We start from the raw sequence: 17,253 nt of genomic DNA, 5'->3' as shown, positions 1-17,253 counted from the left end.
CCGGGGTTGGGCGGGCCCGGGGCGGGCCCTGAGCGCGAGCCGGCGCTTGAGGGCCGGGGCGGTGCCTCCGCGGCCGCTGCTCCGCGGCCGTTCCCGGGGCGGGGCGGCCCCCCGGGCCGGGGGAGCTGCAGGGCCGGGAGGAGCCGAGAGGAGCGCGGCTGTGGGGCGGCGCCGGGCCGGGTAAACACGCCGGGATTCCTGCGGCCCTTCAGGTACCGCGGGCGGGGCGGGCCCGGGGCCTGCGCCGTGTCTGGGCCCGAGCGAGGGGCGGGAGGGCCGCTCGTCGCGGCAGAGCGCGGTGTCCCTGCCGAGATAAAGGAGGCCGGGGCGGGGGAGGATCGGCCGTGGCTCCGCTCTGTGGCCCTGCCCGCGCTTACAGCGCTCGGCCGGGTGGCAGCGCCGGCCTGTGCGGGGCCGGGCGGAGCCGCCCCGAGGGCACCAGGCCGTGCGTCCCGCCCGGTCAGGGCCGGGGTGCCCCTGCAGGGCTGGCCAGCCTTGATTGTTGTTCTGCGTGACGGGTGTACTGGACCCTTTGTGGGAAAATAATGTGAAAGGTCAGCGAGCAGGAGTGCATGCGGTGGCAGTAATTCCCCGGGGACGAGCTGTTCTGCACCCTTAGGAGCGGGACCGCTGGGGGAGCGCGGGGTGTCGCTCTCAGAGAGCCCGGGGACAAAGGATGGAGCCGCACGGAGGTGGTGTGGCCATGCTCCGTTTAAAACAATGCCGCCAACGGGAACTAAGCCAGAGGAATGATCTAAAAGGTGACCGACCAAAAGCTGAACTTTGTTCTATTAACTCGAAAATACGTGTCGCTTTTCACATCCCCACGTGGGCTAATGAAGTAAAACTTGTACATGCTTTGCATGTGTGACTAAAGTCACTCAAACCACCTAAACGTGAAATGACATCAACTGAAACGCTACCTTTTCCCCTCCCTCAAAGAAAACCATATAAATATAGGTTATGAGGGATGGGAGGTCAGGGGAGACTCCACCTTTGTACCCTGGGACTGTCGACAGTCTGTGCTTATCTCTTCCCTGTAGGGATGCCTGTTGGGTAAGGCTCGAACACTCGGCCGTACCAAGTGCTTCCTCGGGAAATTCAGAGGGCCAGCTTGTGTTTGTGCTCGTGCTTTTAGCCCTAGATAGTCAGCTCCCAATGTCACGTATTTGCTGTCACCTGTATTATTCATATTTTTGTGTTGGTGTGCTCCTGTAGACACTATGTAGCAGCAGCAATCCAAGAGCCTGTGTTTCTGTTGCTTACCAAATAACACTGTTTTGCACCTAAGAGAGTTATTGCATGTAACTGGGCTTGTGATCTGGCTGTGAATCCTGGAGGAGTTCTGCACAGATTTATTGTATTTAGCAACCCTGAACTCCGTGTTACACCTGCTGATATCTGTGGTCAGTTATATCGATCCAGTTATGTAGTACAGTTTAATTGGTGCATATTATTGCTGGCAGTTTCCTTGGGGGAGGAAAAAAAGAGGGAAGCGAAGTTTAACCTGCTTAATGGAGAACTGAGTTTTTAAACAGCATCAGAGAATACATCTTTCATGTAAGATTGTTGCTTTTTTTTCATACAGCGTGTTACAGTTACATTCAGTGATACAGGATGCTGTTCCCTCTGGTATTGTGTGCAGTTATGCTGGTAGGGAGCAGTAAAGTTCAAGAAGATGAATGGATTGACCCCACGGATATGCTCAATTATGATGCGGCATCAGGAACAATGAGAAGACCTTACAAGGTAGAAAAAGAAAGGGTGTATGAATACATGTCTCTCCCAAACAGTCCTTCAGCCACATACTGTTGAAAGATTGCTCTTAAATGATGACATTAGATAATGATAGAATTATGATATTTTTAAGGTCGTCTTATGTTGTATCTGAATCCATTCACAGAAAAGTCTTTTGTGTGCATGGTTAAAATTGCAAGGAAAAAAATAGTGATCTATGTTATTGTAGTTAGCTCAGGACCTCGTCCTGTTGAGTTTCTGTTGCACACTGATCCAGTCACAGCAACCAGGCTTTTTGTCTTTTTGCAGGTGGTGCTTGATTTATGCGGGTTGTGGCACCACAAGTTACTGCTCTGAGAAGTACTGGGTTCAGCAGCTCTTGCTAGTTTCTCAAGTATAGTATTAAATATCTTGAAAATCAAGTTCCTACCTGATAACAGTTGGGGGAGTTTATGGTTGCATTTTACTTTAATTAACCAGTTTCACAGCAATATGGTAATAAAGCACATTTCTTGTATGAGTGTTGTGAAAGTCACAATGTGTTTTGTAATGCTAGGCATCAGTTTTCAGAAGGAAGATCAGAATAGGGGTTGAGTACTGTACTGTTAGTGATTTGTGAACATTTAGGAGAAGATGAAGTAGGAAAAAAACTAGTTTTAATAAGGTGAATCATCTCAGTTGTCCTGCGTGAGGGATGGACTCTACATAGATGCATGTTGTTAATCAAATACGTATGTGCACACATGGCACTGTAAACTGTGGTTGGTTGCATGGGCACCTTTGATTTTTGTCATTATTCAGCTTTCAAGTTTGAATGATACTATTTAAACACTTCAGAATGTAATTTTCTGAAGTTAAAAAATGCAGACTGCATTATTTCTCTCCACAACATTCCTCTTCAGCCTCCGCCTGCCTCAAGTCCACCTGATAGTCATTAACATCCCTAAAATTCAGCAGCAAACTTTGGAGTCTTTAAACTTGGAGCCCAACTGCTCCAGCTTTTATAAAAAACATAGTAGTTTTACTGTTGTCTCCCACAAAAATAGAACTTCTCATCTTAAAGGAGAAAAATGCCTGCTTTGGGTTAATCCATCTTTTCAGGATTTCTTTTCTGCTCTGCAGTGAGTTTTTAGGTAGGCAGGCTGTGGAGGCCGTCTGAGTCCAAACCAAACTTAGTTTCAGCATGAGTCACTGATTTGTGCACAGTTGTGCTTCCTTTTGGAGACTTCCCTCAACGTCCACTCCTGATTGTGTAGAAGCAGCACTGCTAAGACTGGGTCTGAGTAATGAACAGAAAGCATAGAGTGTTCTGGAGCAAAGAGGGAATGTGGCAGGAAAGGCACGCATCCCAGAACGGGGTACTGTGTTTACTTGCAGTCTGGCTGGCTGCGTGGCCAGCTGGGCTGGGAATTTGTCTGGCTGGAAGCTGCCCCTTTGCTTGCTGAGTCAGTTTTTAGCCAGTCCAGTTATCTAATCTGATGCTCTGTGTGGCTCACCAACACTCTAAGGAGGGGAAAGGGCAGGTGGGGGAGGACAAGCCTCACCTTTTGAAGGCAACAGGCATTTACATAAACTTAAAGCAGCTGTCCATCTGGAGCCTAGAATAACAGCAGAGAGGCAGATGGAGTATCACTGGGAGAGTATTAGCAGAAAAGATCACTCAGATTTTAGCTCCTTTGCTCCTTTTAAAGGGATCTGACAATAGAATTGTAACAGGGCATGTTTGATCAAATTATCAGATTCTAAAAATACGTGGTTTTCTTCTGTTATTTTAGGCAAACTATCATGACTCTGAGGATAAGACTGTGGATACAGTCAGTACTGAAAACTCACCAAGTTGTTCCAGGACAATAGATTCCCTGCAACAGAAGGTTTGTAACAGAACTCCAGAATATTTTCCGGTGTTTAGTAGTTTGTGCTTTCTGACAGTGCTTTTTCTAGATAGTACAGAACAGGTGCATTGCTGGCATAATTTATGAGAGATTGTGTTTATGTAGGGAAACCTCTTTATTCAGAGGAGAGACTGAAAGTGGTCTGAATTCAATTCCAAATTGTTGCTCTCCTTCCACGATCTGTTTCCTAAAATATTTTATGTCACACCATGCTGCCAAAAGCCAAGGAACCTGCCCAGTTGTTTTCAAGTTGTTCAGTGCTGGCCAGTCCCATGGAAAGCAGCATTTTCAGTAACTGCATATGCTTTTTATCTGGCATACTAATCACAGGATCATTGCTAAACTAAAAAAATGTGCCCCTGTTGATCCTGAGTTTAATGTGTTAGTGGGGGGGAGGTTTTCTCCTATGAATGAGCTGGTTTGAGCAAAGTGAATAAAAGTGTCTTTTGCTTGATTGCAGATTGCAGAATGTGAGAAGAGGAATGCCAAGTCACAGGAAAGCCGTAGCTTTTATATTTTTAAGCGATACTTGAATAAAATTTTAAATGAAGCTGGAAAACTTGGCCTTGTAAGTATTTGAACAGTCATTTAAAAAAATTAATTAGAATTCATATTACTACTTTATATGGTTTTCACAGTTATCAAGTATTGCTTAATTATTCTGGTGTATTTTAAATTAAAATGAAGGGAACTGAATGGCACAGGAAAAGGTAATAGCAGTGTGTGCATCCAGTACTGCTCAGTTGCCATTTGATATGTAAAGCATCCAGAGGAAGGCTGTGTGAATTCAATGTATCTAAATATCTGTTGCTGGGATGCAGCTACAGGAGTACCTTGTTCAGTTCACATTAATGGTTGTTAAACTGGAGTGGCTGTATGGTACTTACTTGTTGGGTGGGCTCTTTATTATATTGTCTATGGAGATTTTTTTTCTACTCAGAGAAGAATTAATTTTTAGTAGTAAGCAAAATTAATATTTAATAAAGAACATTATATTTAGCAATGCGAAATTTCTTATTTCAGTATTTAATAGCTTCTGTCTGTATTATCCAGGTGTGATAGGGGCACCCATAGCATGTACATCATTATTACTTGTTAGTGAGCCATGGTTTTAAAGTTTTAATAACAGGTGAGATAATTAACTGCATTTTATTAGTTTATTGCTGTAGAATTGAAGGAGTACAAACCAGTTGAACTTGAGTGTTTAGAAGAATGAACAAAAAGGATACAGAATCATAGTTTTGTCCCATGTTTTCGTCCTGCAGTCTGCTTCAGAAAGGTTCTAGTACAGCATGAAGGGTATATAATCAGGTTTTTGCCTAGGGATGCACTTCTCTTTCCAAATGAGCAGCTTTTAACGTTATTTTGCTTTGCTTTTAATTCAGCCTGATGAAAATGTGGGCCAAGTCCACTACGACGCTGAGATCATCCTTACAAAACAGACATATCTGGAGATCCTCAGGTTTCTCAATGAGGAAAGCTGGCAGCCAGGTGCCATGGATGATGCACTCAGTGATATTTTGATCAATTTTAAGCACCATGATTATCAAGCTTGGCACTGGAGATTTGAGGACACTTTTGGAATTGACCTATATAATTTGTTTTTGGTAAGAGAATCAAGGGGGTTTGTTGTTTTTGATTGCAGTTGTCTCCAGTTTCTCTGGGGAAGTCTAGTCAGTGAATATATATATATAATATAACCATCTTAATTCCACATGGAAAGCAGTTCTTTCCATTGTACTTTCAGTGAGTCATGGGTTTTTTCATGGTTGCTGAAGGAAGAGGGGATGTATTCATTTTAAGTAAGAATTCAAGGTTTTTATTCCTGTGGTCATCTTTTCTTACTGTAGCTTTGAGGTTTTTTTCTGTTATGCTTTTTTTTCTCTTCTTTTTGTCTTATATCTGTGCTGCCTGACTCATTAGGCTCTAGCACTTTCTTATCACTAGAACTGACATTTTGTGCATTACAGATTTTCTGGGTTTCTCTCTTGTTCAAGTAGATGCTGAAGTTGTTGGCTTCTGCAGGAGTTGGAATATATTTGCTTTGAGACAAGTATATATTTGAACTCTTACAGGCTCTTGTGAATTTTATGGAACAAATTGTGGAGTGGTGGAGAGGAGAGCATGACTATGGAATTATAAAGTGCTAAGCTGAGGATCTCAGATAAGCTGAAGCTCTCTGAATAAAGCTTTACAATTCAGAATATGCTGATGTTTTATAGTGACATAATCTTGAAAGGAGCCTGTCTAGATTTGAGGGGTCCATGGAAGCCAAATCACAAAAGTGAGCTGTCTGTCGGTAGCAAAACCTCACTGTTAGGGGTCCTGCGATGGCAGAGACTGTAAAGTGTTTCTCTGAGGTCTTGCTGCTCTTACCCAAACTGTAACTTTGTCTCTTATCCAAAGTGCAGGAGTTGGCACAGCAGTTGTTCTGTGGTTCATATACTCAAGCAGTGACTGACACCAGTTTTATAATTTAAAAGTGTGGTAGGTAACGTGATAAACATCATAAAGGAAGAAATAACTAAGTATCACAAGAAAGAAATGAGCAACTGCAGTGTAAGGCTGTGATAGGAATGACTAGTAATGCCATGAAACTTCTGCCTTGTACTGCACAGATGTGCTGTGAAAGCAAGGAAAAACTGTGTAAATGACACTAGCAAAAACAAAAGTTAGAAGTTTCTTCATGTGTACTGGCAGTAAGCTTGGAAAATTCCAAATCTGGATCATAATTTTTTCCTCTTTTCTTTTTCAGCTACTCTTGTGTTTAGTGTGCATTGTAACTGTAATAGCTACAGAGCTCTGGACACGTATTCTTTGGTTTGTTCAGCTAAAACGTCTTCTGTTAATAAGTTTTTTCATCAGTTTTGCATGGAATTGGCTTTACTTGTATAAGGTAAGGTCTCTAATCTTCTTGTCTTTTAGGCTTAAAATTTTAGAGTTATGAGGAAGTTAAGGTTATTTAGTTCCCTTAGGTAGTTTACATAAAGCTTCTAATTAACCACAAAATAAATAAAGGGATTAACATTTTATTTTGCATGCTGATGGGTGTGTTAGGCTTAAAGAACAAAAGAAAGTCTGAGAACTTTATCCTACAGTAGAGGTGCCCAAAATTCATAGAGTACTAGAACTCTGATTTCACTGTGTGAGCAAGGCAGATGTGACCTTTGACTAAAGCAGCTTGGTAGAAAAATTATGTGAAAATATATTGTGAGGAGTTTTTTCTTTTTGAAGATTCCCTGTGTTTGAATTGCCAAAGGACTAAACTCCAATATTCAAAGATACGAGTTCAAGGCAAAAGTCTCAGACTCCATTTGGAGGATAACTCAGAGGTAGCCATCATCATGGATTTTGTCCACTCCCAGGAGGTTCTTGGAGTAGAACTCCATTAAATTGTTTAGTTAGCAAACTTTTCTTAATATATATTTACATGGGGAGTTACCATTCCAGGGGGGTGTAATGGGGAAATTATCATTGACATGGAGGATTATCCCAAGCTGGCTAAGAGCAGACAGGGACAGCTGAGGTGCAGTGCTGCATGGATGCAGGTTCTCTTTGTTTCACAAGTCGTTGTGTTCCCCTCAGTTGGCCTTTGCACAGCATCAAGCAGAAATTGCGAAAATGGGGCACTTTGATAACATCTGTGCTGAGAAGTTGGACTGGAGAGAAAGTCTTTTTGGTAACTGTTTGTTTCGTTATTTTGTAATAGTATTTAAGATCACAAAATAACAGTATCCAAGGATAGTCACATATCTTCATGAGTAGTACACTGAATTTTCTTCAATACATGAATCTGTGATTTTTCCGTTCCATTAGACTTTTCTAGGCCTTTGGAGGAGAGCTGATCACAAAACTGTACTTGGAGCATGTCACGGTGTTCCTTCTTTTTCTTTTAACTTGTTTCCCAGCTCCCCTCCCCAGAACCATCCAGTGCCATTTACCAAAGACAGGTGGGCAGAGCTCATGAAAAGGGTTGTTTTCTTTTCATCTGCCAGGCCTGTGAGTACAATGGACTGGAGGAATTAGATCTGTAGCTGCTTACTCGAATGTTACTATTTTACAGAGAAAGCTGATTTTTTTTTATTAGCTGTAATTAGTATCCAGTGCTATAGCTGGTAGATGACTGGTGGCAACTCTTAAGGACTGCTTGTTATGGTCTTCCCTTTGTAATTTATTGACTTTGATTATTCTGTTTATGACAAATTTCAATGATTCGTGTTCTGACTGCAGTAAAACCAAACTACAGAAACACTGATGTTGTAAATGACTTGTTTATAATGTAAAAGTTCCCTTAAGAAGTGAGACTTTCTGCCTGTAAATAAAATAGACCCTTGAAATCTAGCAAGCAAAACAGAGAATTTTAATCTCATTTGCAGACTTGCAGATGAGTAATAACACTGGGAATGGTACTGTTTCAGTAGCTGTGCACACATTATGCTAGATAATTGTTCTCACAGATGAGACTCTTTCCCCTGAGGCTTCTAGGGAATAAGTTCATCAAATAAAGAGAACTTTCTTGACTCTGCATGGGAGAACTTCAGGTTCTTTTTTCTTTCTAGCCTTCCCTCTCCTTCCTGCATCTCTATGACTGGATAAACTACACTGCCAAGCTGATCTCAGAATTGTAAAAATAAATCTGAGCTTTGAACCGCATCTAGAAGAGTTCTCTTACATCTATAATTGAAATGCTACTTTCTCTACTACTGCTGTGTCATAGAATATATTTTTAAGAAGTTGTAAAAATATGTCTTTGCTTTGACAGAATGGTTTAGAAGCACATGGACGTTACAGGACGATCCCTGTCAGAAGTATTATGAAACTCTACTTGTAAATCCTATTTTGCTGGTTCCACCAACAAAGGTACATGCCAAGTCCAAAGGGACTATTCATGTTGATGTTTGTTGTTTGTGTGACAACACTGTTTTTCTGTTTGTATTTTTCTAGGCCTTGGCAATTACTTTCACCAACTTTGTAACTGAGCCTTTGAAGCATGTAGGACAAGGTATTGGTGAATTCATCAAGGCACTAATGAAGGAGATTCCATTCGTTCTGCAGGTTCCAGTACTAATTATGATGGCTCTGGCTGTCCTGGTTTGTATACATTTATCTTACGTTTAAGAGCTCAGTTTTATATTTTATATATTATTTTAATTTATATTTATTATCTGTTATTTATTTGTTATTTTTACTTAACACAGATGAAATTACTTCTACAAGGCAATTTTTTCTTGACCAAGGCTTCACAGTACAGGTGGTTTAGCAATTAAAACAGCCAAGTTTGTATTCAAAACACAACTCTCTCCCTCTCCCCAAGTGGGATAAAATAGCATTAAACTGCTTAAAATCTAAGACTCTATGACAGCTTATTGCAGCTCAGTTCCCATTTCTGCTTTGTGTCGTTACACAGTGATGCATATAATTGGCATTTTGTACACAAAAGCATTGAGTTAAAACCTTCAACATCTTCAGTGTAGCACCAACAATGAACTGCACCCAATGTGGCAGTTCCTGCAGTGCAGTCAGACTGCAGAAAGCTTGAATTTTACTGCAGCCCTTCTGATCACCTGAGCTTTTCATTCAGGGTCTTGTAGATGCCTGACTTTGATATCTGTGTGAGAACCATAGACTGCAAGTATGTGGTGTTTTGTTCAGCTTGGTTTTTTCCCTCCCCCAGGCTTTTTGCTATGGTGCAGGATCATCAGTGTCTGCGTTTAGATACTTAACATCTTCTCAGAAGAAAAGTCTTCCTCCACCTGACAGTCCACAGGACCAAATAGGCTTTGGGCAGTACAATGGGAGGCAATCAGAGGACTATTACTTGCAGAAGCACCCGTATGTGTACAGAGGGCACCAGGACAGAGGAGATGGCTCTGCGAGACCTCCCCTCACTGTGAGAGCAGCGAATGGCAGCAGGAACCCTGACACGGCACAGACCAGCGATGAGCCGGACACACGCGTACAAGAGTCTCACAAACCAGAACCTAATGTTAGTCCTGGTGCTCTTTGAGCTGGGATTAAATTGAATAGATTTCAATGTCACCTGATAAACACACTTAAACAACAAGCTTAACCCAAATCCTGGGGACAGAGGAGTTAAGGAAGTACATGTTTCCTGATAGAACAGTTTGGTAGAGCTGTCTCGGACGTGTTTCTTTCGGGAAAAATACTTTGCAATGGCTAACTGGCAGGAAACTACTGAATTAAAACTCTTTTAAGACTTCAGTTTTGAGAGATCAGTACTTACGTCAGCCTGGGCATTCATGATTACCCCCAGGAGAAGGGGGGAGGAAAGTGCTGACTTTTCTCTAAACTAGAGAAAACTCAAAACAGATTTATACCCTACATTGTGTATATTTACATGCACTGTTACCCCAGGGAAAAAAATTATACTACTCATGCTTTGGGTGAGCTCTGCCCCTTGAGCTGAGGTGCCCTTGAAGCCATAGATGCTGTCACTTTAGATTGCTTAATTAATAATTATTATTAATTTTTTTACAGAACAGGTTGTACACTGAGTGTGAAGTTCATAGACTAGAAACTCTCAAAGCTGAAAACCATACTGAGGAACCTGCAGTTGAGCAGCAGAAACAGGAGACAGGCAAAGCAGAGCAACAGGCTGGAGAAAACTGTGATCCCAATAAAAACCTAGAAGGGAAAAGCTCTGCGATGGAGCAACGTGAAGAGAAGGAAAAGAGCATTTTACGCGACTCCCAGGAAGGAGACTAAGGAAGGCCTGAGCTCTGCTGTAAGTGTTGTCTAATCTTTGGTTGTCATGTACTTGCTAATTCTGCTCTAGTTCTACAGTGTCGGAAAGAGAACAGCAGTAAGGTGTAAGGTGGGGTTGTAAAATCTGGGGGAGTTACAGGTACTGTGTCTGGAATTTGAAATAAATGTGTAAGATAATAATACATGTTTAAGTGGCCAAGAAAACAGGCTTGTGGGGTGTTGCTACTTGTTGGAAATCAAGTTTGTGTAATACGTTTTGGGTAAAATTGGATTCTCCGTGGGGAAGCACTGATACTCTGATGTAGCAAACGCAAGCCTAGCCAGGTAACTGTCCAACAGCCTCAAGGAAGTTACTGATATTCCTGTAATTCACATAACACTTATCACAGCTCAAATAGACATCTCAGGTCTATCTTTGGGCTTATAGTCTTTAAAATGAGTTGGCTGTTTGTCATCTCAGTTTTAGGACAGCCAACTGATTTTCTCCTAGTTTAATGATTTGAAGAGTGAGAAGCTGATGTGTCACATGGGTTTTAGGGCAAGTCAAAGCTGAACAGGGAACAGGAAGCAGAGTAAAAGCATCAAAGCTCAGGATGATAAACTGATTGGTGGTTTTTTATTTTTGAAGAACATTCTGACATTTCTCCTTATAAGCAGAGGGAGGAGTTTTAGTTTCAGTAGGATTCAGATTTCAGTGCCTAAAAAAAGCTGCAAGAGAATATTTATAAATCTTTCAGTAATTGTAAAGTAGTTTGAATTATGTGTCTGTTTATTCTTACATTGCCATTTCCCTCTGAAGCTAAAATTAACTGTAGATTCTTCTCTAGGGACATAATACTTCATTAAAAACAGGACATCATTTATAAATACCCAAAGTGAACAGTTTGCCACCTTTGCTGTTAAAATCAGTGGCTTCTAACTGAAGGTACCTACAGTTAAACCAGGCACAGCCCTCAGGGTTCCCCAGAACTGCCTCGGGACCGGGATCTACTGCAGGGAAAATGAAGTTACAGTGGCTGTTCCCCAGAACTATCCCAGCATAGCACATCCTTAGCAAGAGCAGAAGGAGTTGAGGTCAGGTAATAAGCAGCCTATGAGCATTTATAGCATGTGACATTTGAAATTCAGGTACTGCAGGAACTACACTGTGTCCCTGGGAGTTCGTGCCAAGTGTCCACCACCCCTGTGATTCTCTGGTGCATGGACTTGTACCACACCATCTGTAGAGCAGCATGAACAGCTGTTACTTGAAAAGAAGTACTTCTAAAAACTTCTCCTGATTGTAAAACTGTGCTGAGTTAATGTAAGAACCACTTAACTATTACCAAAAAAACCCATCATGTTTTGAAAAAACTTATTTTTTATTAAGCAGAACTAAAACCAGGGTTTAATTTTTTTAATAGAAATGATTGTTTCTTCCAAACTGTTTTTCTGCAAAGACAGACTAACTACCGAAGCTATTTCTCAATTTTTTTATTTTTTAAAAAAAGTATAAAAGAAAACAGGACCTTTTTTTCAAGAGGTAAAAAGCAGGGGGGGGGGGAAATCAAGTTTTCTTTAAAAACAACATAAAAATTTAGGTCTTACACTAGATTGAGACAGTAGTAGAATCCACACATGAGCACTGATAACCTTGACAGAGAAAAAATTAATGTTGAAAGACTAGAGACAGTTAAGAGGGAGAGACAGTAATAGTATCTCAGACTGCTATAAAAGCAGCTGCCAACTGCATGAGCAGGGGCAACTCTATAACTACCAGTCACACGTGTGATGATGCTGCTATTTCTATGGAAGATCATTAGAAAGGAGACAAAACTACTCATTGCAGTCATCTTTAAAAAGGCAGGTATGCTTTTCCAGCAAACAAAAATAATACCTAAGATGCTGCTGTACAGTACATTCCTGTGTGTGTGTCTTCAGCTAGAATTTGGTCCCTTTATAGCTGAGGGTAAGTGGACTCTCTGTTCATCCATTCTCTTAGCTTGTGATCGTAAAATGAGGCTGAAAAAATCCTCATCTGGTACAGTGGATCCTTTTGCAGATGCTGGAGGAGCACATCTTTGATCATCCAGTCTGGAACCCTACAGACAGATCAAGAGATAAAGCTGCATATTTACAGGAACAGATATAATAAATGAACAACATAAGTGAAAAAACTCATAAAAGCTTTTGTTGTCAGGTTTAGAGCTATTATACAGATTTAATTTTAAGTTTTGTTTCAAGCTAAACTGGTCAAATGAATTATTAAGAATGCAAGTTAAGCTAAAATGTCCGTATGTATCTGAAAATACCCCCCAACTGTCCTATTGCAGAATGAGATTTAAATGTCCTTTGTCCAGAAGAAGAATTTTAGCACTACTATGGGGTATTTGTAGTCTCATATACAGAAAATATAGTTGTCTTCCTTTCCTTATAGAGGGAGTAAAAAATGGCCCCACTGGTGTCAGATTTGGAAAGGCAATACTGAAAGGCACCTCCACACTAAGGACAGGAACAGTTCAGTGACAGAGTTACAGAGCATGGGATGGTTTCTGTGCTCCTTTCACAGAACTGCCCTCCTGGCCAGCTCCTACAGGCACCAGGTCAGGCTGCAACAGCTACGGCAGCTCCTGTGCCTGAGCTGGGAATGCGCATTCTCTGTCAGTGTAGGAAAAGCTTTCAGTGCTGGATGGACCTTGGACAGTCATCCTTGAGGCAAAGTGTCTCTAAGGACAACAACCCTTTTGTGCTTCTGTTTAAAGCACTAGCCTCCATAATGATGAGAAGGGATTAAATATTTTTCCATGCCTTAAAGAGACAAAATATACTACTTTCTAGATTCTTTGCTTGACTCAAAAGAGTAAACAGATAAGCTGCTGAAACAGAACATGGTATTTCATCAGATTGAAATTCAATTCCAGGTGCTTCTTCTCACCCCAGCTAACATACTTACCTTTGGAGAACTCAGTATCTGAATTTTGTATTTTGAGATGCTTATCAACTCATTTTAATTAAATTCTTTTTGGTCTACGTGGTATATATACCGTGCTCTAATTGACAATCAGCCATCTCACCTGCATATTGCTATGAACTATCATTTACACTAAAATATAATGGGAATGATGACCACTGTTATCACCAAAACTTGAATACTAAATCCTTTAATTTCATTTCATAGGATTCCTGGTGCCTTACACTTAAAAACTATTTTAATACTCATTTTAAGAGCCTCACTTGTTTTCCTTCACTTTTTAAGAATTTTTTCTAGAAATAGTTACCATAGTATACATTTTTTTTACTTGACATAGTTACCATGGTATATATACCAAATTTATACTTACTAGACACTGGATAATTTAAAAAAAAAAAATAAAAACAAGAAACAGAAATTGTAAAAGAACCCCGAAACCTGGGGAAAAAATCCTAATATTTTGTTATATTCTTCCTTATCTGCCAAATCAGTATGTATCTTAAATCACATGGTAACCAAGCAGCTCAATAGCAGGAGGCACGAATCACATCCTCAGAGACTCAGAAGCTGAAGAACTTTTGTTAAGCACTGACCTGGCATTTTATTAGTATATCAAAGAAGTCATCATCCAGCTCCCTGCTGTTGCTGGCCATGAGGTGCCCCAGCACGGCCTGGCTGTCGTGCTGGGGGAGGCGCAGCCCGGGCAGGTTGTTCAAACTGGCGCGCTGGTCGTCCAGCCGGCGGCTCTGCGAGCTCGCCAGGAGGTCCAGAAACTCATCTGTGTGTGGGGACACCACAGAAGTGGAAAAGGCTGGGGAGCAGGAAGAAAACAAGTTAGCCCAGAAATAACTGTAATGTTTCTGAAAAAATTTCTGTAGTGAGTCGTGCATGCAAATACATTTTGAAAATGGCATTTGGCAGAAACTCCAAGTCAGATACAGATTTTACTTCGAAAAAAATTACATTTTCGCATTGTTTTAGGTGGAGTAGAGGATTTTGCCACTGAAGCAGCTGGGAGTCTGTTCTTCTCCTGGAAGTAGCACCTCTGGTCGTCCATTCTGTTGCTCTGGAATCGACTCAGCAGATCAAAGAACCCTTCATCTGCCATTGTCTCTCGACTGCTTTTCTGAAAAGGAGAAAAGATTTTGGGGTATTTGGAACTTAAGAGTACCTAAAGCTGGGACAACTGCATCAGAGTTTAGTCCAGTCCTGTTTCATATTTGTGTATCTGAAATCTGTTAAAATAAATTTTTTTAGTCATCCCTTTCTATAGACAGAGATTTATCATAACAGGAGATATAACAATATGGCAGCATTTTTGTAAGGTGTAATATATTATACCTTACATTTCATTCTCTCACATGGAAAGAAACAGTGCTTGGATCATGGTACAGCTGGAGTTATTCCTCCTCAGCCATTAATCCACTGAAAAAAACCCAAATGCCCATGACGGAAGAAAAGCAACAAGAACAGCAATGAACAGTTTCCATTGTCTCCTCAGGTTTATGATCAAATGCCTTTTATTTTTAACTGAGTTCTGTCAAGAGTGCAATAATCTAAAATGTCCAAAATATCTCCCACTGCCTGAATCAGAGAAACTAGATTTTGTTAAGTTTAGAGAAGCAGTGTCTAGAAGAGACTTAGAAATAAGCTGATCTCTAACTTTAGAAAATCCATGAAGAATACAATGGTTTCAGTGTTAGGAAAAGCTTAAAGCTGGCACCACCCATGAGACAGCTGTAGAATGGAAGATTCTGCATGTTTTACAGAGCCACAGTGTTTAAATGAAGTTAAAGTGAAATGGACAGTTGCAGGAATGTGTTTTCCATAATTCTGATCAGACAAAGATGAGTGAAGGTGATGATCTCCACAGCTCACCAGACCTACCCTCTGGGAGTTGGGAAGTCGATGATCAATAGAATTACTGGCATCCTGCAAAACTTTGGAAGTGGTGCTGGTTTTGTACTTTTTGCCTTTTAGTCGATTTACAAAATGCAGTTTTGCTGAAGGTTTGGCAACCAGTGGTTTCTGTTTAGCAAGAATCTCACTGTTCCAGTTCTGAACCTAAGAAAACAAGAGTCATGAAATTAAGCCTTGAGATTTTAATTACCTCTTACTTGCTGCTGCTTCTCCTTCCCAAAATGAAGCAGCTTTATTTTGTTCATCCAACCACAAGGATGTTAAAACTTTGGGTTTGGTCTGTTACTTGACCTGGGATTAGTTGGCTGGAGCAGGTTAGTGCTGTTACTGATTAGGCTGAGACCTGTTGTGTGACACCTGATGGATTAAAATGTGATTAAATAGTGTATTTAATTAAACACACTGAAGTTTTCCTTGCTGACTGCAGTGCAGGAAAAACAGTTATAATGTAAATGCTGAACTGCAGACACAGCTGGTATTTCCCACCTGACATTCTTAAAACTGGAAAGAAAAAAATTAAAAGCCCCCATATTACAAAGTGTCAGAGCAAAAAAAACCCTTATACCAACCCAAATACTCAACAAGCCTTCCTTGAAGTCCTTCATAGACACAAACTTCTCAGTAAAGATTGAAAAGGAAGAGGGAGAATAATGCCAGCACAAGAGCAAACAGGAATGACCATCTTGTTTCACTAAAGATCAAAAGGGATAGCTTTGTCAACCTGTCAGATTTTCCCTAAAATATCTTCTAAACTAAATAGAATTATCCACAAAATAGCTTTATCCACAACTGACAGACTCTTATAACTGAGTAAAAACAAAACAAAACCTTTTCTTTCCTGATTCAACATCACAAAGCATGAACAGAGTCACAAATCTTCCAGCAACAGTGCCTACTGGATTGCCTTTTCAAGGCTTCCTGAGCACCTGCACACAGACTGTGACTCCAAGAAGATGGCATCCTGTCCACTGAAACCCTAGTGCTCCTGTTGTGCATTGCTGTAGATACCAAGGACTTCCATGGAATGAATTTTCAGAATCTACTCAATAAGTTCCTTAAAAAAAAGTCCTTTTTAAAGTGCTAAACTGCAATAGTAGATTAAAGCCAAAAATCTACAGGAAACAGTATATTAGGGCACAGACTATCAGAGGATACACATTTTAAAAGTGATCCCAGATAAACAGATTCAGAGAGTAAGAAAACACAGCTGACGGTGGCCAAAAGCTTAGAGATTCCCTGCAGAAGCCTCACCCTGGACTAAACAGTCTTTCTAAACCGGTACCCAAAGCGGCTCATGAGCATCAGCGCTGACTTCAGCTGTACCCACTGTCCATGTGCTTTGAGATTTTATTGCCTGTTTGATCAACATGATGACAGGCTTTGCCTCACTTGAAGAGAGGGGAATTAGATATCCCAGTGTGGAGGGAAAAATATCAATTTCAGTGTGCCACTGGAGTCATTCATGTAGAACTGCCAGCCCACTATTGAAAGGCAGATAGAACTGAAGGAAAACTCTCATAGAGTGACATAGGGATTTTAATCAGGAACTCTTGTCTCCAAGAGATTTCTCTGAGCCTGGGGGGGAAGGTGCTTTGCTTATCAGTGACTCAGGTGCAGCATTTCTGCAATAGCACCCTTACTCAAGATGGATATTGAAGCTCCTGATGGCTTGCAAGTTGACTGAAATCCTGAAAGGAAAAACCCCATATATTTTAAGTGCCTATAAAATGACTGTAGCCAAAGAAAAAATGTTCAGAACAGCTGAACTAAAGCTTAGAAATTTTACTCTGAATCACTTTCACGCTGCAACCTCAAACCATCTCTATAAAGATATGAAAAGGAATTCCTTTGATGCTCCTACAGGACCTCATTCTTTCTTATTTGTGCAGTGAATAAAGCAAGCTTCCCACAAGCCATTGCAGCCATTATCTGTGTCACACGCTCCACACCCACACAACACAACTATTATTTGTTAGTATGGTTAGACCTGCTGTTATGTAACTCCTAAAATCAACTAAATTAAAAGGG

The 17,253-nt window shown here is 40.9% G+C and overlaps 2 protein-coding genes across 9 annotated transcripts in view; one reads left to right on the top strand and one right to left on the bottom strand.

Moving 5' to 3' along the window:
• The first annotated feature begins 98 nt into the window (after positions 1-98).
• CLCC1 (chloride channel CLIC like 1) lies at positions 99-17,151 on the top strand. Of its 3 annotated transcripts, none has more exons than XM_032696021.1 (12): positions 99-212; positions 1,609-1,749; positions 3,513-3,608; positions 4,090-4,197; positions 5,015-5,236; positions 6,385-6,525; positions 7,215-7,308; positions 8,392-8,489; positions 8,574-8,720; positions 9,304-9,615; positions 10,128-10,374; positions 14,287-17,151. In XM_032696021.1, the coding sequence occupies exons 2-11, from the start codon at positions 1,618-1,620 to the stop codon at positions 10,353-10,355; spliced, it is 1,578 nt and encodes a 525-aa protein (XP_032551912.1). In that variant the 5' UTR covers positions 99-212; positions 1,609-1,617; the 3' UTR covers positions 10,356-10,374; positions 14,287-17,151. The 3 variants fall into 3 exon arrangements, with proteins under 3 accessions (XP_032551912.1, XP_032551913.1, XP_032551914.1); XM_032696022.1 differs by lacking the exon at positions 14,287-17,151 and adding an exon at positions 11,484-11,671; XM_032696023.1 differs by lacking the exon at positions 14,287-17,151 and having other exon boundaries at positions 10,133-10,254.
• Positions 11,738-17,253, bottom strand: part of GPSM2 (G protein signaling modulator 2) — a 35,433-nt gene continuing 29,917 nt past the window's right edge. For 5 of the 6 annotated variants that reach the window (XM_032696019.1, XM_032696016.1, XM_032696015.1 and 2 more), the window contains one exon: positions 14,462-15,369. In XM_032696019.1, the coding sequence (XP_032551910.1) occupies positions 15,016-15,369 (354 nt within the window). In that variant the 3' untranslated portion in view covers positions 14,462-15,015. Of the gene's footprint in view, positions 12,437-13,898; positions 14,117-14,268; positions 14,432-14,461; positions 15,370-17,253 lie in introns of those variants that run through there. The other variant, XM_032696020.1, reaches the window with a different exon arrangement.

This window comes from Chiroxiphia lanceolata, chromosome 9, assembly GCF_009829145.1.
Source record: "Chiroxiphia lanceolata isolate bChiLan1 chromosome 9, bChiLan1.pri, whole genome shotgun sequence".
NCBI classification, from domain to species: Eukaryota; Metazoa; Chordata; class Aves; order Passeriformes; family Pipridae; genus Chiroxiphia; species Chiroxiphia lanceolata.
This window is presented reverse-complemented; position numbering and strand designations above follow the sequence as displayed.

What these genes read in the sequence shown, in the direction of transcription:
- CLCC1 (XM_032696021.1), top strand. Translation starts at nt 1,618, where the DNA reads ATGCTGTTCCCTCTGGTATTGTGTGCAGTTATGCTGGTAGGGAGCAGT. An exon ending in ATTGGCTTTACTTGTATAAG is followed by an intron (nt 6,526 to 7,214) that starts GTAAGGTCTCTA and finishes TGTTCCCCTCAG; the next exon opens with TTGGCCTTTGCACAGCATCA. An exon ending in TGATGGCTCTGGCTGTCCTG is followed by an intron (nt 8,721 to 9,303) that starts GTTTGTATACAT and finishes TCCCTCCCCCAG; the next exon opens with GCTTTTTGCTATGGTGCAGG.